This window comes from Mesoplodon densirostris, chromosome 10, assembly GCF_025265405.1.
Source record: "Mesoplodon densirostris isolate mMesDen1 chromosome 10, mMesDen1 primary haplotype, whole genome shotgun sequence".
Lineage (NCBI taxonomy): Eukaryota > Metazoa > Chordata > Mammalia > Artiodactyla > Ziphiidae > Mesoplodon > Mesoplodon densirostris.
Window position 1 is genome coordinate 104,755,621 of NC_082670.1, and position 26,891 is coordinate 104,782,511.

The 26,891-nt window shown below is 41.5% G+C and overlaps 1 protein-coding gene across 1 annotated transcript in view; it reads left to right on the plus strand.

Moving 5' to 3' along the window:
- Positions 1 to 1,813: 1,813 nt before the first annotated feature.
- Positions 1,814 to 26,891, plus strand: part of SYN2 (synapsin II) — a 172,855-nt gene continuing 147,777 nt past the window's right edge. Inside the window, exon 1 of the mRNA XM_060109559.1 lies at positions 1,814 to 2,349. Coding sequence (XP_059965542.1) covers positions 1,961 to 2,349 — 389 coding nt within the window. The 5' untranslated portion in view covers positions 1,814 to 1,960. The remainder of the gene's footprint in view (positions 2,350 to 26,891) is intronic.

Genomic DNA, 26,891 nt, shown 5'->3' on the forward strand with positions numbered 1-26,891 from the left:
GCCTGGCACATGGGAGATGGGAGGGCCACTGTATTACTATAGCTGACCGAAGACCTCTCAGACATCACTGAGTCTCTGGCTAAGGGCTGGATTGTGCATCTCCAGCTCCCAAGCTGAGTGCCAGCTGGGATGTAGGAAGCAAGAACTGCCTGCCAACATTAGTGACAAGCTGCTTATTGATTCCATTCAGCCCAATAAATACTTACTGAGAACTAGTTCAAATAAGAATAAGAATCTTGCCACCACTACTAGAATGCCTACTGTGTGCCAGGTGCTTTACATACATGATCTCACTTACTCTGTGTAACAACTTTGAAAAGTGTTATCTCCTTTTACTAGCTCAGGAAAAGAGGCTCAGAGGGCTGATTTGCCCAAGGTCACGTATCACACAGAGTGGTCTGAATGTAAAGTATATCTGCTGAGTCCTGCTCCAATTCAACATAGGGATTAAAAGTATATCTCCTGGGCTTCCCTGGTGGCGCAGTGGTTGAGAGTCCGCCTGCCGATGCAGGGGACACGGGTTCGTGCCCCGGTCCGGGAGGATCCCACATGCCGCGGAGCGGCTGGGTCCGTGAGCCATGGCCGCTGAGACTGTGCGTCCGGAGCCTGTGCTCCGCAACGGGAGAGGCCACGACAGTGAGAGGCCCGCGTACCGCAAAAAAAAAAAAAAAAAAAAAAAAAGTATATCTCCTGAGAGGTGAAAACAAAGGTTCAGGGGGCATACAAGATTCAGGGAGTGCCCATGAGAAGGCGGTAATCAGAAAGCCTTCATGGAGGTTGAGGCAGATCTGGCCAATGAATGAACTGGAAAAAACAAACAAAGATCTTGAAGAGGTGACCTTCTTGATACTACATAGGATGCACCAATGCCTGTAAGCAAGGACGCAGAAGGGGTGGCAGAGCCTTAGATATCCCACTCAGGGGTCCTGCATGGGGGGATCTCCAGACTTACACATGTTTCCTCTCTCTTGTGCAAGAGATGGGGGAGAGGAGTAGGTGCTCTGAGGTGAGCCATCCCTAAGGTTCGGGTGTTGAAAGTGCATCCCACACATCCTTCCAAGGCAGGTGGAGAGGGTCTGTGTCCCACCCCCTTTCTCCCCAAAGTAGAGGAGATGACCCTTCGCTTCCCCACTAGGTCTTGTCTTGTCACCTTAGGGTAGGGGGATGTCTTTCTCTCCCAGCATTGAGGAAGGGATAGTTCTTTTTCATCTCACCATAGGGTGTGTGTGTGTGTGTGTGTGTGTGTGTGTGTGTGTGTGTGTGTTAGTGCGGGCGGATTATCCCTTCCTCCCTCACCTGGGGGTTGGGAGGATGGCACCTTTCATTCAGCTTTGGGAAAATTATTTCTCACTACAGCGTGTGTGTGTGTGTGCATATCCGCGCGCGCGCGAGGGGAATGGCTTCGTTCACACCTCAGGGTGGGGAGGTTGACACCTTTCTTTCCTCCAAAGGGAGTGGGGACAGTTTCCCTCTCCTCCATCTCGGGTGGGACATGGTTCTTTTCTCCCCCAGTCAAAAAGGTGGTAGGGGCTCTGGGCTCCCTTGTCCCTATTCTTGGGGAGCAGGACTAGCTTCCACGCCCTCCCCAGAGAGCCACGCTCAGGTCGCAGGAGGCCTGGTCCTCCCCAGACCGCGAGTCCCCAAACCCCGAAGGACCGCTGCTCACAGCCGGCTGCACCGGCTGCGAGTCTGGGGCGGTGCCGGCTCTGCGGCGCGGGGCGGGGCAACCCGTGGTCCCGCCCACGGATCCGCCCTCTCCCTGGCGCTGAGCCTCGCACCTCCCCGCCCTCCCGGCCCAGTTGGCCGCGGCTGTCTGCTTGGCTCGCGCGCCGCGGACCGAGCCTCTGCTGCCTTAGCCGCCTCAGCCGCCTCAGCCGCCTCAGTCCCCGCCGCCGCTTCCGTCTCGCCCTCCGCGCCTCCCGGCTCCGCCGCCTCGCGCGCCCTCAGCCCCTCAAGCCAGATGATGAACTTCCTGCGGCGCCGGCTGTCCGACAGCAGCTTCATCGCCAACCTGCCCAATGGCTACATGACTGACCTGCAGCGGCCGGAGCCCCAGCAGCCGCCGCCGCCGCCGCCCCCCGGCCCGGGCGCGGCCTCGGCCTCGTCTGCGCCCCCGGTCGCCTCGCCGGGCCCCGAGCGGAGGCCGCCGCCCGCCCCGGCGCCCGCGCAGCAGCCCGCGCCGCAGCCGGCCCCGGCGCCGTCGGTGGGCAGCAGCTTCTTCAGCTCGCTCTCCCAGGCGGTGAAGCAAACGGCAGCCTCGGCCGGGCTGGTGGACGCGCCCGCGCCCGCGCCCGCCGCCGCCAGGAAGGCCAAGGTGCTGCTGGTCGTCGACGAGCCGCACACCGACTGGTAGGTGACCGGCCGCCGCCGCCCGGGGCTCGGGGCCGCTCCAAGGATGCTCCGGCTCCCAGGGAGGTGTCAGAGCAACGAAAAGGAGGGTCTGGGGTCCCGCCGCGAGGAGAGGGGGTCCAGTGAGCGTGTGTGTGTCGCGGGCGGGGGGAGGCACTGGTCAACCTGGAAAGGTGAAGCCTGTGGTAAAATAGTCCCTCAGTTGACTCAAATCCCCCCAACACATAAATGCTGGAGCTACTTTATCCAACAGGGAAGAGTCTTAAGAAATAGAGTCTTTTTTTTGAGGGAGGGGTGGAGGGAACAGACTTTTCTGCCTCGATACATCAAAGCTGACGTGAAAAGGGTCCCAGATCCCCTGAGGGACATTAAGGCCAACAAGAAAGGTTCTGCTTTATGGGCCCCGGGGCGAATCAGGAATGGAAATGGGTATTTGGGGGCGGGGAAGGGAGAGGGCGAGGGGGTGTTTTTTCACTTGGTCCGATTAAGGCTGGTGTCGGTACTGACATCAAAGTTGATTAGATCACAAATGTGGGAGCCCAGGTGTACATGCACTTGTTCCCGTGCAGCATGGTGAACTCGTTTAAGAATAATACAATTCTTGTATTTTCTGCAGCCCCAAATATTCTTGTATTTTCCCAAATCCCCAGTTTGTGGATTAAAAAAATTGGGGGGGGGGAGGTATGTGTTTTGGGGTGGAAGTGATGGTGGCTTCTTCCAGCTGGAAGGATGATGACCGAGGTATTTTGCATCATTAAATATTCTGGATCATTAAAGGGACACAAATAAAAAGAGATGTGCCTTAATGCAGAAGATGGGAAACTTAAAACATTTTTCTTTTTTTTTTTTTAAGGGATATTCTAACTTGGAATGGTGAAGGTTGAGGGAATATGTGACCTCTAGTCGATAAAAGCATGAATGAAGCCTATTTAAGACAAATTAGTTAAAAGAGGCTCTGTTTTATGGAGGAGGAAGTTGACCCAGGGGATGGTTAGGGTGGGAGGTGATAGTGGAATTGACTGGTGAAGGGCTTGAAGGAGTGAAGAGGTGAGGAAAAGGGGTTGCTTTTTCTTCTGGAACATGGCAAGGGTTTTTTTTTGGTTTGTTTTTTGTTTTTTTCCTTTCCTCACAAAAGTTGGGGTTGGAGTCTAGACTTAAGTGTTTCCTCCCAAGAGGGAGGCACAGAGGGACCACAGAGCTGTTTATCTTCATTTCCTCTTCTGGCTGCTTCCCTGGTTTTCTCTCTGTCATTTTCTCACTGGGAGACCCGGACGGAGAGAGTGCTGGCGTGGCTGTGATAAAAGTGAGATGTAGACGTGGAGATGCTACTCCTGCTGACTTGTGTAGTTGGCTTTTTCTTAGGACAGCAGAGTAGAAAACCTGAAGGGACCTTTGTAAGGAAATGTCACAGGCACACACAAGAGTGTAATGGGGAAAGTAAGAGAGTATATGATGGGGCCGTTGGCAGTCCCCTAGGAGAATTACTCTAACCCAGTTCAAATCAACAAGTGCTTATTAAGTGGGAAGGGAAGGTAGCTAAGCTTTATTGAGCATCTGTTATGTGCCAAACCCTGTACTAGGTGCACTAATATTTGTTGAATTTTCACCACCAAACTGAGGCTTAGAGAAAGTAAGTAATGTGTTCACAGTCAAATGGTAGAACCAGAATTTGAACTTAGGCCTATTTGACTCCACTTTTGCCACTCCATTATGTTATATTGCCTCATTATTATTATTATATTATTAGCAATATTAATAAGTGGCCCCCTCTAGGGGCTAGGCAGTGTACGGGCCTTACAGAGAACTCGCTCAAATTTGGGAGACAAAATGAAAACATGAAACAGTCAACAAAAAGGAATCTAGAATAATTAGTTGAGACTGGTGTTTCAGGCTTTCAATAAACGGAGTGATTAGAGTTATTGAGAGTAAGGGTCAGAGTAATTGGAGAAAGCTTCACAAAGGATGAGTCTTGAAGAAAGACCAGGAAAGGAGGGGAGAAATGAGAATGAAATTGGTGCTTCATTTTTTATGCACGAATCTGACCCTCCTATACCTGGTCCTGATCTCCTTTCCTGTTGAAGACATTTGTTTTGGGTGTAATTACTCGTTAGGTACCCGCAGGTAGGAAGACGCTCATTTGTATGGGTATGCGTTTATAACTGCTTCAGTGGCTTGGGATTTGAAACTCTCCTCGGATAGTATTATTCTCTAGGAAGACTGCCTGCCTGGCATGAACCACAGAATTTGCCTTGCCCAGGAGACTAGACTTCTGATGGAAGAAATAGAAGCCACTTTCCTGTAGGCTGATTCCCAACTGCTTTCTGATTTTCTCTAAAGTAATAACATTGATTTATTAAAACTCATAAACCCAGTTTGAGTCTAGTGCTTGACAGCAGTTCTGTGTTTCTGTGTTTCTGTGCTTAATGGCAGTTCTCAGAATTTTGCAGAGTCTGTCTTCTTTTAAGGTGTCTGTATTTGTTAAAAACATCTCAGTTAAATATTGGTGAGTGGCTTTATTGAAAGGTCTCTATGAGTTAAGGCACAGATGCCTATTTATGACAAGCTCAGTGACTTAAAAAGGTGCTTTTTGCTCTAAAGACTGATTTTAATAGATTTGTCTCACAGTTTAAGCTACCTAGATAGTATTCTGTGAGCAGGTGTCATACATGCCCGATATTATTTTCCTGGTGCTTGAATAGGAAGTCAGAGTATAGCCTCCCAGTAAAATTTAAGAATATTGGTCCCATTTGAATTATGGAATGCTAAAATACGGAGGGTTTTAACGAGTATTTAAATAATTGGAGATTTAAAGGAGGGCTTAAAATAGGCAGCCTCTCAGAGCAGCCTTGATACACAGCAGATTCTTTTGAATTTCTGTAGTGTAATTGTGGGCAATGGAATCTGGGGATCTTATCACTGACCAGGTTGATGGGAAAATCGGAGGGTGTTTCTCTCTTTCTTTTGCTTGAAATGTGTTTTCATTGGTTGCCTGAGATCTTTAGGTTAATTGCACATTAACGGATCGCTGAAAAATATTTCTGTTCCACTAAAATGTGATATCAAGCTCATTATATACCTTTTTAGTTAATTATTGCTAGTTTAAAAAATATATATATATATGTATGCCTGAAAATGCATGTCTTCTTTCAAGGTTCGTACCTAAATTAGAAGTGCAGTTAAGATTGCATTTTAACAATCTTTGTACTTAAACAAGGAACAAGCGTCCATTTGTATATATTGTTTCTTCTGTGTTTTACCTTCTCACTGGTTATGAGGTAAGTTTTCTCTCATATTCTCCCCTGCCTCTGTTCCAGTGATTCCAATTCCAGTGACCAAGTGAGCTTTTTCAGCCTCGAATGTCTCAATGTTTGAATTTGAAAATCAGTATAACAGGCATTCTAGAGATTATCTAGAGTATCTAGAGATTGCAGATTTGATAAGTCCACAGATGTTTATTGAACACCTCTGTATAGAGTATATATGCTAAGAAAAATGAGACATAGTATCTCTCTTCTAAGATCTTTCCATCTGGCTGGATAGACAAGATAAATACATTAAAAAAAAAAGTTTACTAAAAACTTCCCCTTGTATTTGAACTATGGTCCTTGGATCAGCAGAATAGGCATCAACCAGGAGCTTTTTGAACTGCAGATTATCGGGTCCCACCTGACGCCTACTGAATCACACTTTGCATTTGAATAAGATCTCCAGGTGATTCACATGCACATTAAATTTAAGATGCACTGAACTAAAGGGTATGTGATTAGTGCTAAAGATGTGGCAACAACACCAAGTACTATCACTTTTTGAGCAACTGCTATATGTCACATGTGGTACCGAGCTCTTTACAAATAGCATTTAATCCCTACCACAACAATGTATTGTACTGTAGATGTTTAAAAGAGGGAGAGATGGATGTGGGCTAGAATGGGAAGGGAATGCTTCATGGAAATAGTGAGATTTGACCTGAGCCTTGAAGAATTTAAATCAAAAGAGATAGGTTGCCTCAGACAGTCCAGACAGTCGATGGTATAAGGAAAGTGCACTGGTAGAAAAGAGGGAGACAACGAAGAGACTCGATTGATGCATTATCTGGGAAGCGCCGGTTCCCATTCTTTTCTGGTCAGTCTTTGGGCATTTCATTAAGAATAGGGGAAGTACAGAAGTCTGGACCAGTGCTTGTGTGTAGTTCTAGAAAAATATTTGAATTGGGGGGAAAGCTCCAGTGAGGTTTGAGGCTTCCCTCTGCCAAATATTTTATCTACCTGTCCTGTTTCTAACACAAACATACTGATTACATTGAATTTCATTGTTCATAGCAACAGTAGCTTATAGCTTAGAATTCTAGGTTATTAGTGCTGGAAGATAATCCGGGTTACTTTATAAATGGGGGAAATTTTAAAAATAAATTTATTTATTTTTTTGGCTGCATTGGGTCTTCGTTGCTGCACGCGGGCTTTCTCTAGTTGCGGCGAGTGGGGGCTACTCTTCATTTCGGTGTGCGGACTTCTCATTGTGGTGGCTTCTCTTGTTGTGGAGCACGGGCTCTAGGTGTGCGGGCTTCAGTAGTTGTGGCACACAGGGTCAGTAGTTGTGGTGCAGGGGCTTAGTTGCTCCGCGGCATGTGGGATCTTGCAGGACCAGGGGTCGAACCCGTGTCCCCTACATTGGCAGGTGGATTCTTAACAACTGTGCCAGCAGGGAAGTCCCATAAATGGGGGAAATCTTGTTCTGAAGAAGCAAAGTGGCTTGTTCACATTTACTCAGAACTAGGATCTAGAACTTCAGTCTTTCTTCTAAGCCCAGAGAAATGGAACGATTTGCCCAAGGTCAAATAAGAAGTTAGTGAGAGAATGGAAACCAGAATTTGCATCTTCTGACTCTTAAGTTACTCTATGAGTAGATTCTTTAAATTTAAACTTTTTCCTCCTTGAAAATTCTGTTTGTGTCTGCTGCTTTTAAAGAGTCACTGTGGAGTTGTAAGTGCTTAAAAAAGAACCACATGAGCATATTGCGCTATATCCCCACTAGCAGTTTCACTGTCTTGTGTTATTGTTGTTTCAGCAAAGGTCATTGTAAAATGGTTGAAGGAGATTCTTAATTAGAGACCTAGTCATCAAACTCCAACGATATAATAAAGTTAGTAGGACTGCGCTACTACGATGACCTTCCTTTCAGGGACCCATTTTTACCTTAGTGTCCCTGTCTGCCTAAGATTGCTTACTGTCTTTCTGTACCGAAGATGAGGTCTATGGTAACATTAGCCTTTTCAATATCTTGCTAAGCAAAATGTAATGGAGGCCTAATTAGCAAGTTTTCCAGAATTGCCTACCTTCCCCTCAAATTTACAAAACAGTTTTAACTGGGATATGTTCAGTGCAGTGGAGCATCTAAACACAAGCCAGGTGCTGGGGATATAAGGTCAAGTTGGGCATAGGCCTTGTCCCCTGGGATCTTCCAGTCCAGTAGGGGAGAGGACAGACATTTAAATAGGATTTTAGTACAGTATGGTAATTAGTATGCATAGGATGCTGTGGGAGCAGAGAGGAATGAAGACGTGGTGGTTAGAAATGTTTGTACCATTAAAAATGTGCCACTGTGTATTCTTTGATAAACCACTTTGCCTCTTTGGAGTTTGATTTTCTAAACTCTGTCAAGTGAGAGGATTGAAACATTCTCTAAGATCCTTTACAGCACTACATTATTTCCATGTTACAGTTTTTGTGCCATTTTCTTTCAAAAGCTTTAGCTCTATGATTTATTCTATGTGGTAATGCTTGTAAATCTTTGGAAGGGGAGGCATAGGTCAGTACATGGCTCAACATGTCCTTAGATGAAAAGCTCATCTTCGAGTACTCTCCATTCAGTACCCCTTTCTTACAGTGTTGCTACCATGTGGTATCCTGAAATAAAGGGGCTAATCCTGTAATGCTCACTGTGTATGTTTCCTACTCAGTAATGGGAATTGTGGACTTGTGGTTGAATTCCTGTCTCCCTGATAGCTCTAAGAACTTTTGTATACATATGTTGAAGTGTTGGCTAACAGCATTTATTTCCTGATCCCTGCCATGTGCACTGTGTTGTACAGTTTGCACAACATATTCATACCCAATGTCTCATTTTATCTTCATAATGATGAACAAACAAACTCATAAAAGTAGTCGCTTTCCAAATATTAAATAGCTATTAAGCTCTCCAGCTTGCCCTTTTCTGATGTGCATGAACACCCCACGCTTGCTCTTCCTTCCTTTCTGGAGAACAGCTATTGTGCTCTTTGCTTCTTCCCCTCTCTCAGCCTAGGCACTAAGATGTCTTTGTTTACTGGAGCCTTTCTCAAATTTTAGAGTCTGTTCTTTCTTTTTTCTTTCTGTCCAGGACCATTCTTCCATTCCATTCCTCCCAAGCACAGCTTTAATCCCTTTCCAGGATATATACCTCTCATCTGTTTCTCCGCTCAAGGGGTCTAACAACTTTATGCAGTAACTTTAGCCCGATTTAATCCTACAAAAACAGGCTTGGGCTTTGTGGGGGGGAAATTGAAGTCCCCTTTCTCTCTTGTGGACTTGAATCCTTAGAGGGCCCTAATATTAATAAAAGCACAGCTGAAGGCTGTTTTCTTTTACACTTCCAGGTTTCAGTGATATAGAATGAGTTTTTTGTTCTTGTTGGACCCTGTGATGTGACTCAGGGACACATATGGGTATAATTCCCTCTGCAGTCCCTATCACCCCCTGAGGAATAGCCGATGATGAGAATTTAAGTTCTATAGAGTCCTATGTTTACTAACATTTTAACTGCGGGGCAAAAGGGTAGCAGTGAAAGACTGATCTGCTAATCAGTTAGCAAAGAGCTACTAACTCCAGTGTGTTAGTTTCCATGAAGGCTACAAAGTAAGTGAAATACTTGGAATCAGACAATTACATAATACATGCTTTCACTTTTGAGAACTTGTAGGGAATCTCAAGGAAGACAAAATTAGCATTGTCTAGTGGAAAGAGCATCGCAAACATTTAAAATATCTGGGTCAAGCCTCTACTCTGCCATGTAACTTTTTGTGTCACCATAGGCAGTTTAACGCTTTAAGCCGCTTTTTCTATTTCAAAAATTAGGGATTTGAGCTAAATCATTTATCTTCAGAGTCCTTTAGAAATCACTTTAGAAGTCAAGTGATTTCTAAAGGTTAGATCGTTTGACAGTATAAAGAGTTGTTCAGAGAAGGAAGAAATCACTGTGGGCTGGTGAAGTCAGAAAATATTTCACAGAAGGGGCTAGGTCTGAGCTAGGCTTTCAAGGCTGAGTGAGATTTAGGTGGGTGAGGAAGGAGAGAGGCATTTCAGTTAAAAGGAAGAGAAAGAGCAAAATCATAAACAACAGTGAGTAAAATGTGTGTAAGGAAGCTTTAGGCTAGTCAGCACAGAGGTTTCAGGGCAGGGAAAAGAGGGAGAGAGGTTTGGATAAGCAGGGTGAGAGAAATGATGGCAATAATATCTAATGTGTCGAGTATACAATGTGCTAGGTAGGTGTTCTAAGTAGATGAATTAACTGATTTACTAAGTTATGAAATAGATTACTGTTATTAACCTAATTTTGCAAATGAGTAAACGCATAGTGAATTCAGGATTTGAATCCAGGTAGTGCGGCTCTGAGACCACGCTCTTATCCACCATGCTGTATAATCACTAGGTAACAGTGTTCCAAATTTCTCCTTGCCACTAAACACCTTGGTGTTTCTTTTCCTCAGTGACACGGACACCTGTTTTACCTCGAGCAATTTCTTGTTCTTTGTGAACTTCAGTTTCTTCATCTATAAAGAGGAGATAAAGTATTTCTCATTCTTATGAGAATCAATTGACATAAACTCTCAAAATGCCTAATGTGACTGGGACCTGGGAAATGTTCAATAAAAGTTCCACCATGACAAGCAGATTTTCATAGCAACTTTGAGGCAACAGCTTACCATATGAGTCTTTATAGGAGCCTTCAAGTCAAGTAAAGTCATTTGTAGACAGGTTTCTGTGACACTAAAAGTAATTTTGAAAAATAGGGCAAGCCTAAATGAATATTCCTTCATTTTGGTTGGAGGAGTTTGTTGCACATAGTTTAGAAAACAATGATTACTAATGTTTTGAAACAGTCTTGGGGGAAGATGTTTTTGAGATGGCTTATTTGTAGAAACTTTATACTTTGAGCACTGTCACATCCATTGTCTCATTTAATCCTCCATACGACAGTATTTGTGGGGCAGTAATTAATGTTATTTTCATTTACATATGAAGGAATTAAGATGGGGAGGTTACCCAAGGTCACATAGTCAGGAAGCGACAGAGTTAGGACTCCCACCCAGCTCTCTGCCTTTGGATCTTTTGTATTTTGCTGTGGGCTTCCTAGACTCTGAGTTGCAGGTGCCATAGAGCTAGATGGTGAGCTAATTTAGTTGGAAGCTTGTGTTAAGTGAACAATAACATTAGTTCTTCCAGCCATTTATTAAACTTTGTTTTCCATGGGTGTTTAGTTTAATGATTTCCCCTTAGTGCTACCTTGGGATTCTCTTGCAGAAACTACTAGATTTGACACAAAAAGCCAGTGAACAGAGCCATAGAAGGTGGTCACAGGAAGGATGGGACTGGTATTTATCTGCTCTGGCAAACTGGAGCCAAAAGACCTCAAGAAACATCGTGGTGTTTTGGACAGCACAGGAGATTTGGAGTCAGAAAGTCTGGGTTTAATTCAGCCATAGCAAGCTTCTATTCTTCTCTGAATCTCAGTTTCCTCATCCTTAAAATTGGAGTAATAAAAGCTGCCCTACTTTCTTCATAGGATTGTTGTGAGGTCAGATTGCAAACTGTAACATACGCAACAGATTTAAATATATATGGACTGAAACTGTAGCAACAGGTGGGACTGAGAGTAGATATGAGGAAGAATTCCCCACTTAATTTCCTCTTAAGTATTGTCATGGACAGTTTTTCTAGTTAATTAGGAGTGAAAATTTGGGGGAGAAAATAGGTTTTTCCCTAGTATCAGGGCTGCTGATCCCAGTCAGAACTGTGGAAATGGTGAATTTTGTTTTTTCAGTTTTCTGTGTCTTCTCCCCCCCACTGATGCCTTTCACTCTGTGTCCATGGACTCCTGTGACCTGGGACCCATTCCAGAGGTGAACATATTTTCTAAAACAAAATTGGGACATGAGGTCTTGTTTTTTAGTGTAAGAAATAGTCTGAGAGATTTTTAGATGCTGCAATATGGGAATTGGGGGGAAATTTTAGTGGTTGGTGGTTGGAACCTTCTTGAAATCCAGAGGTTCCTGGGAATTGGCCAGATTGTTGTTGGCATCCTTATTTCCTAGCTTTTTATTTTCAGCAGGCTGAGTTAATCTTTGCTCAGTGTGAGTTGTTAATGGCTGTTGGCAATCCCTTTTCACAGGTTTTTACATTTTCATAGAAGCTGGAAAATAGAAAATCTTCTCTGACCCTAAGTAATGAATAGTGCAGTTTTAGCATTAAGATTGGGGGAAAAAGAGAATCATTCTTTATTGCCCCGCACCCACATGAAAAGTCTACTCTTTAAAAGAAAAAACTTGGCAAAGAGGGATGAGTTTGGTTTTCCTGTAGCCACCAGATGACTTATACACTCAGATCAGGTTGAAAAATGCACTGAACTTAACTTTCATCCTGGAAGAAAACTGTAGCATATGTGATTCTGTAATTAGGTCACATGTTTAAGTAAAACTTTATAATTTATTATATACTTCGACTTGCATGTATCATCTAATTTAATTGTCACCATAACCTTGTGAGGTAAGTTGGTATAGTTGCCTGTTTTGATTAGGAAACCAAGGCTCAGAGAGAGTGTGGTTTGCTTAGAGTTACAACATGAAATAGGTAGAGCAGTATGTAAAATCTAGATTCTTCTTTCTCTGTACCCTTTTCTCCTTACTCAGTGCCCCTTTTCTCTGTGCAGCTAAACTTTCTGAGCTCTGCGTTAATCGATTATGATCCTTTTGCCTCTAAGCACCAAGAACAGATAAGAAATTGCTTAAGCTGGAAAGTGCCTGTATGGTCTGTGACAGGTGCTGCGTAGGTTGGTTGAAAAATAACTTAAAGATTGTCTCCTTTCCCTATGTGTTTTTTGTTAATGCTTATAATACTCTGATGACTTAGAGTCCTTCTGGTGCCTCTGGTGTATTTCAGACTGATTTTAAGTTGTCAGGAGAGGGGATTTTCACTCCAGAGCTCAATTCCTTTAAAGCTTCTTATTTTCCTTTTGTACCTGGAAATTTATTTCTTAGCCAGAGCTCAGGGTGGCATCAGACTTAAATTCCTACTAAAAAGACTATTCCCCGCTGATCAATTTTTTTCTGCCTTTTTTTTTTTTTTTCCACATAGCCGGTCCCTCTCGCTACAGCCCCCTCCCTCTTCCCCTTAATTCCAGCTATAGTTATTTGCAAGATTCTGGGAGTCAAAGGGCAGTGAGTTTGGGGTAGAGAAAGAATCTGAAGCTCCAGTCCCTTCTGACTCCACATGTTCCCTGAATATCGTGGAAGCACCCTGCTGCTGTGTCCACGTAGCAGAACCTGTGCCTTTCTCCAGACCCTTCAAGAGCAAAGGTCTGGGTGGTGGCCTTGAGGGAAGAAAGACTTCCCAGAGATTCTTCAATGAGTTGATTTGGTTTTTCCCATAGTTAGAGCTTAAAAACAGGCATAGAGATCAGCCTTTTGTTTTGGTTTGGTTTTTTTGGCCTCGCGCATGTGGGATCTTAGTTCCCCGACCAGGGATGGAACCCCGGGCCCTCGGCAGTGAAAGTGCAAAGTCCTAACCCCTGGACTGCCAGGGGATTCCCACCTTTTGTTTGTTTTTACTGGTCTACTTCCTTTCTCCTTCTTGGGGATTATTTTGAGGTTTCCTATTTATCTCATTAATTCCTTCATGAAGTATTCCATGGAAACTAGTGCTGTAATGCTGAACACAAGAGACGTTGTCCTGTCTTCACAAAGCTTATGGTTTATTTGGGAAGATAGCCAGTTAAGCAAGCAGTGTAATGCAGTATGATTTATTATTATATCAACATGATTAAACGAAGTTTTAAATAGAACATGTTTGTCTCATAATTTCACCATAGCAATAGAGCAGCTGTTGTCACATTTTTATGTTCTCTTCCAATATTTGTCCAAATGCAGGCGTATTTTTACATAGTTGTGATTGTTGTCTAGCTATAATTTCATATTTTGTTTTTTCTACTTGTAAATAATGTTTACATATTGCCATATAGTCTTAATAATTATTATATGTTTTAATAACTGTTGTACCATGATTTATTCAATTATGTTTCTATTAGAGAACTGTTGACTTCCAATTTTTCAACATTATTATGTAATAATACCATAGGCATTGTCAGTTTTCAGGAAATGAACTATTTGATCAAAGATTATGATAATAGGACTCTTAGCGTTGGATCTCTTGGCTCAAACCTCAATGAAGAATGCAATTAGTTGCCAGAATTAATGAGAATTGCAGGACACATTGATCACTGACACTTCGAATGCCTTTGGGACACTGGGGCTATGCCTTTCTGAGGGTTGCTTAAAAAAAATTATGATGATATATGTAGCTTTTGATAGATACTGCTATATTGCTTCCTATAAAAGGTTTTTCCAGTTTGCAGTCCATCAACTATATTCACTTCACTTTTCAGCATGCAGTATTATCTTTTTAAGTGTTGATATAATAGGTATAAAAGCAGTATTTGGCTATTTTACCATGTATTTCTACGAGTACAGATGAGTTGAATGTTTTCCCTAATGTTTGTTAATAACTATATTATGTGAAATGATTGCTCTGTTTTTTTGGCATTTTACTGGTTGATTTGCTAACTTGACAGTTTGATTTTGAATGGGATATTCATTGTCAATGAAGAGGAATGGATAACTGCGTAGAATGTCTTCTTGGGGATTTGCTCTAATTTGACAAAAAATTTCTGTGATTGTGGCGTTAAGGGTCAGATTCTTTGAGCTAGAGTCAGTGCTCTGTGTAGGACTGACACCTGTGGGGTCTGCACCGGGCTGTGAGTTCCTTCAGGGCAAGGGCCATGTTTTACTCTTTGACTCAGCATTTAGCAGCCTGGCCAATGATAGGCCTCAAAAAATTGTTGAAGGAATATGACTTTCTTGGGACAGTCTCCTTCTCTAAATATCATTCTCACATCTTCACCATTTAAAATTCATTCTTTGGTTCTCAATGACTTTCTAATCTTGGAGGCCTCTAGGAATTTATAAATACCTGTAAAGGATACCTCCTGGAATTTATAAATACTTCTAGGATTTATAAATACCATCAATGCCGTGGTGGTCTCAGGCAACATATCAGAGATTATAACCACAATACGAGAGCAATACTCTATAGGGGTGGAATAAAAAATAGATACTGGTGATGGAAGAGTGGAGAGGGGGTGAGAGAGATGCTCAGAAGTGTAGTAGGAAGTTGTCAAGAATAAACCTCATCTATTGCAGAGAATCCCAGGAATATGAGAACAGGAATGTAATCTTAGCGGTCACCTGAGCTTTGGTGTCCTTATGTGTAAGTGTGGATGAGAATGCATACTTTCCAGGGTTGTTGTGAGACTTTACTTAAATAAAGTAGGTTATAAAAGTGCTTTGTAAACTCTAAAGTGCCATGTGAATAAAAAAATCATTGTTATCATCACCATCATGTAGGTAACAAAGGAGCAGAGGGATAAAGTTACTTTTATTTTTTGCCAGGAGCTAGATTTAGTCTTCATATTTTTCAGTCAATCTTTATCATTTGAAGATGAAATAGAAGTTTCTAAAGTATTATTTTCCCCCCAAGGAAATAGTGAGGAAGGATGGAGGAGGTGGTTGGGTAGCTTTAGGGACTGGATAGACTTTGTTAAGCTTTTTATCACTTTACCAAATGGTTAGTTTCTTTCTGCCCAAGTCCTTTTCCTAGAGAATGAAGCACAGCAAAAAGAAGAGTAAAAACAACATGAACATGGCAAAAGCATGGGCCGTGTTTGGAGGCAGTAAGTGATTTGATTGAGGCAGTGGGTTAAGATATGGAGGAATCATGAGCTGATCCTGGAATAGTAGATTAGGATCCAATAAGGACAACCTTGAATGCAAAACTCAGAGGTAGTCAGTGGGCAATAGTGAAGGTCTTGGAACAGGGGAGTGATTTGATCAATGCCGTGCTTAGTAAGGTTTATCTGGGGACACTGTAGAAAATGGGGAGGAAGAAGAACTTGAGCAGGGCTGGAGACCAATTTAGAGGCATGTTTTGGTTTTCCATCTATGAGAGACTTCTAATAGGACCATGGCCGTGGAAAAGAAGGAGTGGATACAAGGATGTCAGAGAGTATAGTCCCAGGCTGAAGGATCTCTGGGACCTTATGACCTTCAGTCTGTTATATCTCCCAGAGGTTTGTTTTCCCTGTAAACTTTTTAAAAGTTGAAGTATAAAAGTGCACAAATACTAATAGTTGAATGAGTTTTTACAAAGTATAAAGTATGACCCAAGTTGAGATATACAACATATCCAGCACCTGCTAAGCTTATAACCCCCCTTCAGTCATTACTTCTCCTTCTCCAGCAGGTAACCGCTATTTTGGCTTCCTTCAATATATGTTAATTTTGCCTGGTTTTGAGCTTTCTATAAATAGAATCAGTACAAACTCTTTTATGTCTGGCTTCTTTTGTTTGACATCATGTTTATGAGATTTTTCTGTTTTCTGGTATGGAGCATTAGTTCATTCTTTTTCAGTGCTCATTTGTATTTCATTGTATGAATATATCACAATTTATTTATGCATTCTGCTGTTGATGGATGCTTAAGTTGTTCCCAGTTTGGGAACAACTATGAATAATACTACTATGAACAGTTCCTTTACATGTCTTCCGGTGAATATAAGCTCTTGTTTCCTACCCTGGAGTAGAATCTGCTGGGTTATAGGGCATATGCAAGTTCAGCTTTAGTAGATACTACCAAGTACTTTATAGAGTTTTACAGAGTTTACCAGTTTACACTGCTGTTAGGAGAGTTTAAGAGTTCCTCACCAATACTTGTGTCTTAGTTAGGTTGGGCTGCTATAATAAATACCATAGGCTGGGTGGCTTAATGAACAGTTACTTATTTCTAACAGTTCTGGAGGCTAAAACTCCCAGATCAGGGTGCCAGCATGATCAAGTTCTGTTGAAAGTCCTCTCCCTGGCTTGTAGATGCCATCTTTCTTTATCCTCACATGGCAGAGAGAGAGAGAGCTCTGGTCTCTTCAACTCCTTATGAGGGCACCAATTCCATCATAGGGGCTCCATCCTTACAAGCTTATCTAAGTCTGATTACCTCCCAAACTCCCTACCTCCAAATACCATCACATTAAGGATTAGGGTTTCAACATATGGATTTGGGCAAGGGACAAAAAGATTCAGTCCATAATAACTCAGTATTATAGTATTTTAAATTTCAAAGGCTTTTATGTTACAAGAAACTTGAACAGAGAGGGCTATATCTAGCATAAAGGAAGAAAGGAACTACATTCTTCCCTCTGTATCCACAGGGGATTGGTTCCAGCCCGCCCCCCCCCCCCCCAGCAAAATCCATGGATGCTCAACTCCCTTGTATAAAATGGTGAAGTATTTACATATAACCTATGCACATCCTTCTGTATACCTTAAATCATCTCTAGAGTACGTATAATACCTAGCACAATATAAATGCTATGTAAATAGCTGCTGCATGGCAAATTCAAGTTTTGCTTTTTGGAAATTTCTGGAATTTTTGTCCCAACTATTTGTGATCCCCAGTTGGTTGAATCTGCAGATGCAGAATCTCAGATACAGAGGGCTGACTGTACTGGTTATTGAAGGCCTGCCACATACCAGATACTGCCTAGGTGCTTTTACTTACATTGTCTCATTTAATCAAGATAAAACTCATGTAAACTGTGTGATCAGTGTTATCACATTGATTTTACAGGCCAGAAAACTGAGACTCACAGGTTCGGCAGCTCATATTTGCTGTCTAGAATCCAATCTAGGTCTGCTTGAATCCAAACAATGACATCACATAAAACTGCAGTTTGTCAGTGAGGTGTTTTCGGTTTTTAGGTGGATAGAGGAGGCTCTTCTTGGGGACCATGAAGTCCCATCATATAGGTAGCCCCCTTCTGAGACTTACTACTGTAAACAGCAGCCTCCCCACCAGGCACCTCCCCCACCTTGTGCCCTCTCTGCTTCCCCGCTGCATCACTTAGCAGCCGGTCATTAAGATCTCAAGGTAGATATTATACTGGCACATCCTCTGCTCCAGCTGGCAGGATGACGGAGGAAGCTCCCATGGAATTTTTAACCCTAGCCAAGCCTCTTATTTCTCTCTTACCAGCTTTCTTCCTGTAGCTTTTTTCCCCCTCAAGACTAGGAAGACAGGAATGACATATCACAGAAAGAGTTAGAAGGCAGGAGACCTAGGTCCTGACCCTATTACTAAATTGTACGCTTTTGAATATCACATCTACCTGCTCTTGACCCGGGTTTTTTTTTTTTTTTTTTTTTTTTTGCTTTTTTTAATTTGTCAATTTATAAAGTTTTTTTCTCTATTATTTATTTATTTTTAAAATTTATTTTATTTGTTTGGCTGCGTTGGGTCTACGTTGCTGTGTGGGCTTTCTCTGGTTGCAACGAGTGGGGGCTTCTCACTGCAGTGGCTTCTCTTGTTGCGGAGCACGGGCTCTAGGCGTGCGGGCTTCAGTAGTTGTGGCTCATGGGCTCTAGAGCACGGGCTCAGCAGTTGTGGCGCACGGGCTTACTTGCTCCTCAGCATATGGGATCTTCCTGGACCAGGGCTCGAACCCCTGTCCCCTGCATTGGCAGGTGGATTCTTAACCACTGTGCCACCAGGGAAGCCATGGGTTTTCTAATTTGTAGAAAGAGGGCATTCATTGGACCAGGGTTAGTAGTTACATGGGCCGTCCTTAAGGTTTACTGTGGGAAGACTCAAGCAGAAGATACTTTGAATCCTCTGTATATTATTATAAACAGAGCAGCTCTGGTTTTATTTGTTGTGTATGTATTGAGCTTCCTCCTGAGATTTTAAAGTGAAAGATTATATGACAAGTACATGCTTGAAATACACTAGACTAGGTGATATCTACTAAGTCAATGTATCACTTTGTGAAAACCTTATGAAAGATTATGAGTGACAAAACTGAAATGAGCAAAATTTTCACCCTTTACATTTAAAAAAAATATGTATACAAGGCTTCCTCTTTCCTCTGTGGTCATGCTTTCCTCTGACCACTGTGAGGGAATGGAGGGGGTGTAATGAATTTTGCCTAGGGTAGGAGGTTGGGGAAGGATTCACCAAAGAGGCGGCATCTGAGCCGGACTTAAAGGAAGAGTAGAGTTTCACTAGGTGGATTAGGAGATTGGGGAGATAAGGCATTTCAGGTAGAGAAATAAGGCAGGAAGGCATGAAAAAACATTTCTATTTTGGAAATATTGTGTTCTTGGTATAGATATTGTATATGATGGAAAGGGGAAGGAGGAGGAAAGCTAGGCGACGAGGGCTCTTTGTAAAGGGACTTGAGCATTTGAGGGCTAATGAAGAAGTTAAGTATCATTTGAATTAGCCCTGTTTCATTCATTTGGGGCTCCTTTAGACTCAGGATCCCTGATCCACACAGCAGTGTTTTTGCATAGGAGCTATGGCAGTGGTGATGCTCACATACTCAGAAGTGACTCTGAATAGAGGGAACCTTGGTGGCCTGGGTCTACATTAATTTTTTCTTCTTAATTGGCTCAGAGTGCTGGATATATATGTGTGATACTTGTGTAAAACGAGAGGGTAGAGGGGTGGGGGAGGCTTTGCTGCTGGGCAGTGACTTTCCACGCTGTGATAAACTCAGTGGTGTCCTTTCCATTTAAACTCATCATAGGGGTGGAAGTGGAAGATTGTAATTTTACCTCCTGTGTGAAAAATTAAAGTCAGACTCGTGGCTCCGACTTCCCAGCTCTTCTCCATAATGGATCTCCTCATTCTGTCCCTGGAAACGTATGTTTATTTGTAATGTATTACATTCGTGGTAATTGGAGCAGCGTGGCTTTTCATTCCCCTGTCAAACACTCATCTCCCTGCCTAGAGAGCCTCAGAGCCTGATAATAATGAGCCTATGAATTGCATTAGGTTAGGAATCAGGTTCCCAGTTAAACATGTATGAAGGGTGTCTCACCCATTTGCCCTCTCTTTTCGTTTGTGCCCTTGAGATGTCCCTATATCCCATGAGTCCTATCCTGATTGAGGACAGGTTTCAGATTGGGGCACAGTATCTGCCCAGTTGGGGCCAATGTCAGCTTCATCCATTTTACAAAATAGTGAGAAGAAGTGAGCTGACATTGACTGAAAAGTTACTGTGAGCAGGCACTTCACATACATTACCTCATTGACTCCTTGCACCTTAAAAGAGCTGTTATCACCATTTTACATATGAAAAGGTAGTTAAGTAACTTCCCCAAAGTTGCATATAGCTGGAAAGTGGTAAGTGAGGATTTGAATCTTTGTCTGAATTCAAAACTCATGTTGTGTCCATTTCATGACTCTGAAAGCAGAATAATTGTGCTAATACAGTCATAGCAATTTTGTAGCTTGATGGAAAAATTATAGGTGGGGGGCCTTTAGGCATTAGAGCCAGAAAAGAGGCTTTGGAGAATCAACACTAAAGGCTAATCAGAAGAGTAGCCTTATAAAGTATAGAGTGTAAAGAGTTAAAGCAATTCTAGTACTTTCCTCACTTTGGGAATGAAACACATGCTGTGGCCAGTGGTAAGTTTAGATAATATCCAGGTGTGAGGCAGAGTAGGAAGCAAGAGAGTGATGTGATATGTACCTGGGGCCCTTTTTAAACACTGAGATATAATTTGCATGCCATAAAATTCACCTTTCTGAAGTGTAAAATTCATTGGTTTTAGTAAACTTATGAGATTGCGTAACCATCACCACTGTCTAATTCCATGTCTTCATCACTCCAAAAAGAAACCCTATACCCATTAGCAGTCATTCCCCAAAGCCCCTTCCCGCAAGCCCAGGCAACTGCTTATCTACTTTTTGTCTCTATGGATTTGCCTATTCTAGACATTGGATATAAATGGAATTATATAACATGTGACTTTTTCTTCTTCTGCGTCCAGCTTCTTCTCTTAACATAATGTTTTCAAGGTTTATCCACATTGTAGCATGGACATAAGAAAGAACTACGTAAATAGCACTTAGTAGTACTTAGTTCTTTTTTATGGAATTTTATTCCTCTATTCCTTTTTGTAATATTCCATTGTATGGATGTACCATATTTCATTTATCCATTCATCAGTTGATGGATATTTGGGTTTTTTCCACTTCTGTGCCATTATGAATAATGCTGCTATGAACATTTGTGTACAAGTTGTTATATGAACATGTTTTCAGTTTTCTTATGTATATACCCAGGAGTGGAATAGGAGTAACTCTATGTTTAACTTTTTGAGGGACTGCCAAATTGTTTTCCAAAGCTGCTGTGCCATTTTATTTTTTATTTTTATTTATTTATTTATTTTTTGCTGTGCCTTTTTACATTCCCACCAGTAATGTATGATGGTTCCATTTAAAAAAAAATAAATTTATTTATTTATTTATGGCTGCGTTGGGTCTTTGTTGCTACACGCAGGCTTTCTCTAGTTGCGGTGAGAGAGGGGGCTATACTCTTCATTGCGGTGCGCAGGCGTCTCATTGCAGTGCGCTGGCGTCTCATTGCTGCGGCTTCCCTTGTTGCAGCATGGGCTCTAGGCGCGTGGGCTTCAGTAGTTGTGGCACACCGTCTCAGTAGTTGTGGCTCGCGGGCTCTAGAGCGCAGGCTCAGTAGCTGCGGCGCACGGGTTAGTTCCTCCGCGGCATGTGGGATTTTCCTGGACCATGGCTCGAACCCGTGTCCCCTGCATTGGCAGGCAGATTCTTAACCACTGCGCCACCAGGGACGTCCCATGATGGTTCCATTTTTTTCCCACATCCTCGACAACATTGTTATTGTACTTTAAAAAATTATTATTCTAGCCATCTTACTGTGTATAAAGTGGTATCTCATTATGTTATTTATTTGCATTTCCCTAATGATTAATGATGCTGAGCATCTTTTCATGTGATTATTGACTATTTGTATATCTTATATGGAGAAATGCCTGTTGAAATTCTTTCTTAATTTTAATTGGGTTAATTGGGTTGGTTTGAGTCTTTTTGTTGGTAAATTGTAAGAGTTTTCTTTATATGTTCTAGTTATAAGTACCTTACCAGAATATGATTTGCAAATATTTTCTCCCACTTAGTGGGTTATCGTTTTACTTTTGATAGTGTTTTTTGAAGCACAAGCAACATTTTAAAATTTTGATAAAGTCCAGTTTATCTATTTTTTCTGTTGTTGCTTGTGCTTTTGGTATATGTCTAGGAAATCATTGCCTAATTCAAAGTCACCTGTTTTCTTCTAAGAGTTTTATGGTTTTATCTCTTACAGTTAGGTCTTTGATCCATTCTGCATTAATTTTTATAAGTATAAATTTTATGGTATAAGGTAGGAGTCCCTCTTCATTCTTATACATGTGGGTATCTATATTTCCCGGCACATTCATTGAAAAGACTCTTCTCTCCCCATTGAATTGTTTTGGCACACTTGTTGAAAAATCAACTCATTATAGAATTATGGATTCATTTTTGGATTTTCAGTTCTATTCTGTTGATGAGATGGATTCCAGTGATCTACTGTCTATCCTTATACCACTACCACAGTCTTCATTACTGTAGCTTTGTAGTAAGCTTTGAAATTGGAAAGTGTGAGTTCTCCAACTTTGTTCTTTTTGTTCTTTTCTAAGATTTTTGGCTATTCTTGGTTCATTGAATTTTCTTATGGAGTTTAGGGTCAGTTTGTCAATTTCTTTTGTTTATTTTTATTTCTATTTTTTTTGGCTGTGCCATGTGGCTTGTGGGATCTTAGTTCCCTGACCAGGGATTGAACCTGGGCCCTGGCAGTGAAAGCGCTGAGTCCTAACCACTGCACCGCCAGGGAATTCCCTGTTAATTTCTTTTAAAAAGGCAATGGGGATTTTGATAAGGATTGCATTGAATCTGCAGATTAATTTGAAGAATATCAGCATCTATTAAGTCTTCCAGCCATGAACACTGCTGTCTTTCCATTTGTTTTGATCTTCTTTAATTTCTTTCAATAATGTTTTGTAGTTTTCAGTAGTCTTCCTTTTAAACATTTGTTGCCAATAATTTTATTCTTTTTGATGCTGTTATAAATGGAGTTTTCTTAATTTTTTAATTAGTCATTACTAATATATAGAAATACAACTGATTTTTTATATTGACTGTATATCGTGCGACCTTGCTGAACTCGTTTATTAGCTCTAATAGAATGTGTGTGTATTTGTGTGTTCCTTAGAATTTTTTATATACAAGACCATGTCATCTACAGATAGCAGTAGTTTTACCTCTTCCTTTCCAATCTGGAAGCCTCTTATTTCTTTTTCTTGCCTAATTGTCCTGGCTAGAATCTCTAGTACAATGCTAAGTAAAAGTGGAGAGAGCAGACATCTTTGTCTTATTCCTGGTCTTTGGGGGAAAACTTTCAGTCTTTCACCATTAGTATAATGTTACCTGTGGTTTTTTTCATAGATGCCTTTTATCAAGTTGAGGAATTTCCTTTTGATTCCTAGGTTGCTGAGAGTTTTTTATGATGAAAATGTATTGGGTTTTGTTAAATGCTTTGTCTGTGTCTATGATCATGTGGTTTTTGTCCTTTATTAATATTGTGTATTATATTGATATTTGTGTGTTGAACCAACCTTGCATTGCTGGGATAAATCTCACTTAGTCATCATATATAATCCTTTTTTCCCCCTGAGGTGTTTTTTTTTTTTTTTAATTGAGGTCTAGTTGATGTACAAGATTATGTAAGTTTCAGATATACAACAAAGTGATTCACAATTTTTAAAGCTGTATTCCATTTATAATTATTATAAAATATTGGCTATATATAATTTTTATATATTGCTAGATTTGGTTTGTTAGCATACTGTTTGTAGCTGGAGCTTTTTGCAAAGTGTTTTTAGTAGATCTGACATTATACAGAGAGAAATAGAAGGTGCCTCACATTTTACCAACTGCTGTGTGCTGCTACCATGCTAAAGGCCTTATGTATGCTCTCTTATTTAAACTTCTAGGTAGTGGTGTCCCTGTCTTGCAGATGAGAAAACAAAGAGGCCAAAAAAATTTTTTGTTTTGGTTTAGCACTTGTCTTCTCTTAAATAGGGATTGATACTGCAAGGAAAAGAAGTAAGGCAGAGCCAAATAGCCAGATAAAGCAGCAGGTTTTTTGAAGGTGTGTTATAAGCTATAAAGCTAGTTTTATGTATGTAATAACAGAACTGGACCCGTCGTGGGTATAATCATAGGCTAGAGATCTTATATAAGGTGAAGGGCTGGGCATAGAAAGAAATACAAGTTTTTCTTGGTTGTATGGCCACCCTTTTTTGATATCAGATAGGATCAGGCCTTAACCCTTAAATGAAAACCGTCTTTAAGCCTCAGGGTTAAAGAAGACACTTTTCCTGCCCGTAAGTAGTTAGTGTTGTAGTGTGGATGACATATAAGCTGTACAGTGATGTTCTGGGCCTCTAGCAATGCCCACATTAACCAGGTGGGCATTGGTGTTGGGGGAGCCTGGAATCCTAATTGTATACTTAGTTAATAATAATAAAGTATGGAATGATTAACTATAAAGTATGCCGATTTGGGATACCAGTTGGTGATTTGGGAGATTTGTGCCCATGTTTGGGGAGCAGAGATTCCCTGGGTGTTCAACAGCTGGATTACCATGGGGATTCAGCTTCCAAAGATGATTGGAATTTGATGAGAGATTGCCTGGCAAGTGTGTAGTTGCAAACAGAAAAGGCAGTGAAAGTAGACTTTAGAGTGGAAAAGTTGGAGGTAGGAGGTCTTCGGATTAGCAAATTAATCTAGTTCTGATGAATATGAGAGAAAAATGGTTAACACAAAATTCTGCATAGTGATTACTTCCGATGGAAGCCAAGGTGAGGCAGGAGGGTATGGTAGAGAGCTTTAATGGTATTGGTAGGTTCTATTTCTTAAAATGAGTGGTAGATCCATGAGTGTTCTTTTTATTAGTAGGCTTTATAACTTCTCTGTACATCACATTTTAAAATATATCCAATACTTCTTCACAAAAGGGGGAGATGAAAGAAAAACAGGTGGAAGAATAAAGGAAGAGAATCAAGTCCCAGCAAGGAACTAATGCCAGGCAGCCTTTGCTTAATATACGTCATGTTATAGTGATCTTGCCCATTTAGAGTTATTAGGGGAATATATGTTTCTCTCTTTGCTTCCATGACTTATAACTAAAAGGTAATTTCCTAGAGCTAAGCTTTGGGAAGAGGAGAAGAAAATGAAGCTTTGAAACAGATTTTGTTTCTGTTTCTCAGGGGAGAAAGTGGTAGGTGTGGGAGTGGGAGCTCATGTGTCCAGGCACCAAACTTGGCAGACAGCTCCCTCAGAGCAGATGGAGTGAGGATTTCACAGCCTGACAGACTGACTCAGACCTCCCTCCCTGCAGGAAGCCACTATTGTGGATGGCTTGAATCTCTGTCAAAAGCTGCAGGATCATGTTATTTCTCCTTCGACTCTAGCAGTGGCAAACTCTAACCTTCCTGGACGAAGAGCTGCCCAGGACTCAGGCAGACCAAGTGTTTGGGCAAGGAGCTGAGTATTGATATTTGACTTCTGTCGTTTGCAGAGACAGTGGCTTTGGTGGAATGGACGTTTCTTAGATTGAAGTGTTTAAACAGAGGCTGTTAACTCCCGGTGGATGACTCCCCCAATCCATGTTGCTTTAGGGAGGATTTTTACATTGAATTGGATTGCCTGTGTGTTCTCCAAGCTTCTTTTCTGCCTGGAGATTATGAGAAATGTGAATTGGAAGCTTCTATATAGTCCATGATTGGTTTAGTGAGGTCAGTATAGGAAAAAACCCTGGGAAAGACTTAGAGTTATTGCCTAAGATGTAAACAGCTTTCCGAAAATGACAGATCTTGCTGCCAGTCACGATTTTAGCAACCAGTGAAGATGAACATGTGCTGGATTAGGGCCACAGCCTTTTAGTTGGTGTCCTTGCCTTTAGTCTCTCCCCTGCCAATTTAGACTACAAATGCTGCCAGGCTTTTTTCCCTGAAAGCCTACTTTCATCATGGCACTCTCCATTCAGGTAGCTCCAGTAGCTGCCACTCTGCATCAAGTCTAGGCATGCTGTCTAGCTTTGAAATGTGTTATATCTGGCCTTCTTCTCCAGCTAAAACCTACCTAACTGTCCTATAAGTCTTAGCTCAATATCTTCCTCCTTCAAGCTAGCATCGATCACCGTCTTCTGAGCTCTATCAACCATATATAATAATTTCTAAATAATATAGTGGTAAATTGTTTCATAATGGTTATTTGTATGTTAGTGTTGGACTATGAGCCCTTTGAAGTTATGGACCATGTTTCCTCCTCTTCCCCATGGAATTTAAGGTGGTACTGGGCACATGTCAGTACATTTTGTTAAATTATTAAACATTGAAAGTTTTGTAAGTAATAACTAGTATTTGTATATTATTTTAGAGTTTACAAATGCTTTTACATTTATTATCTCACTTAATTCTTCCAGAAATTTTGTGATATTCCCATTTAAAGATGAAGAAATTGGGGCTTCCCTGGTGGCACAGTGGTTGAGTCTGCCTGCCGACGCGGGGGACACGGGATCGTGCCCCGGCCCGGGAAGATCCCACATGCCGCGGAGCGGCTGGGCCCATGAGCCATGGCTGCTGAGCCTGCGCATCCGGAGCCTGTGCTCCGCAACGGGAGAGGCCACAGCAGTGAGAGGCCCGTGTACCGCAAAAAAAAAAAAAAAAAAAAAAAAAAAGATGAAGAAATTGACTCTCAAAGAGATGAAGCTCAGCTCAGTGCTCTGTGACAACCTAGATGGGTGGGATGGGGGCAAGGAGGGAGGGGAGATATGTATACATATAGCTGATTCACTTCACTGTACAGCAGAAAGTAACACAGCACTGTAAAGCAATTATACTCCAAAAAAACAAAAAACAAATAAAATCACACATTTAGTATTATTGCATTGGTAAAAATACAATCATACTTAGGAAAAAAATACGAAAAATACATTAAAAGAATGTTAAAATAAGCTTTGTTTAGGGATTACAGGTGATTTATTTTCAGCTTTTTTATTTTCATAAATTCTTTATGTATTACTTTTAGAGGGTAAAAAGGTGAACTAAAAGGCATAAAAATAACTTACTGCTAAAAAATAAAAAAGAGTTGATATAATTTGTCCAAGGTCTCACAGTTGCTAACTGGTAGACAGAACTGGAGTCCAAGTTTTTAGTTCTGTTGAAAATGCCAACTTACCTCAGGTTTTCTTAAAATCCCAGTTTTCTTTAAGGGATTTGTAGA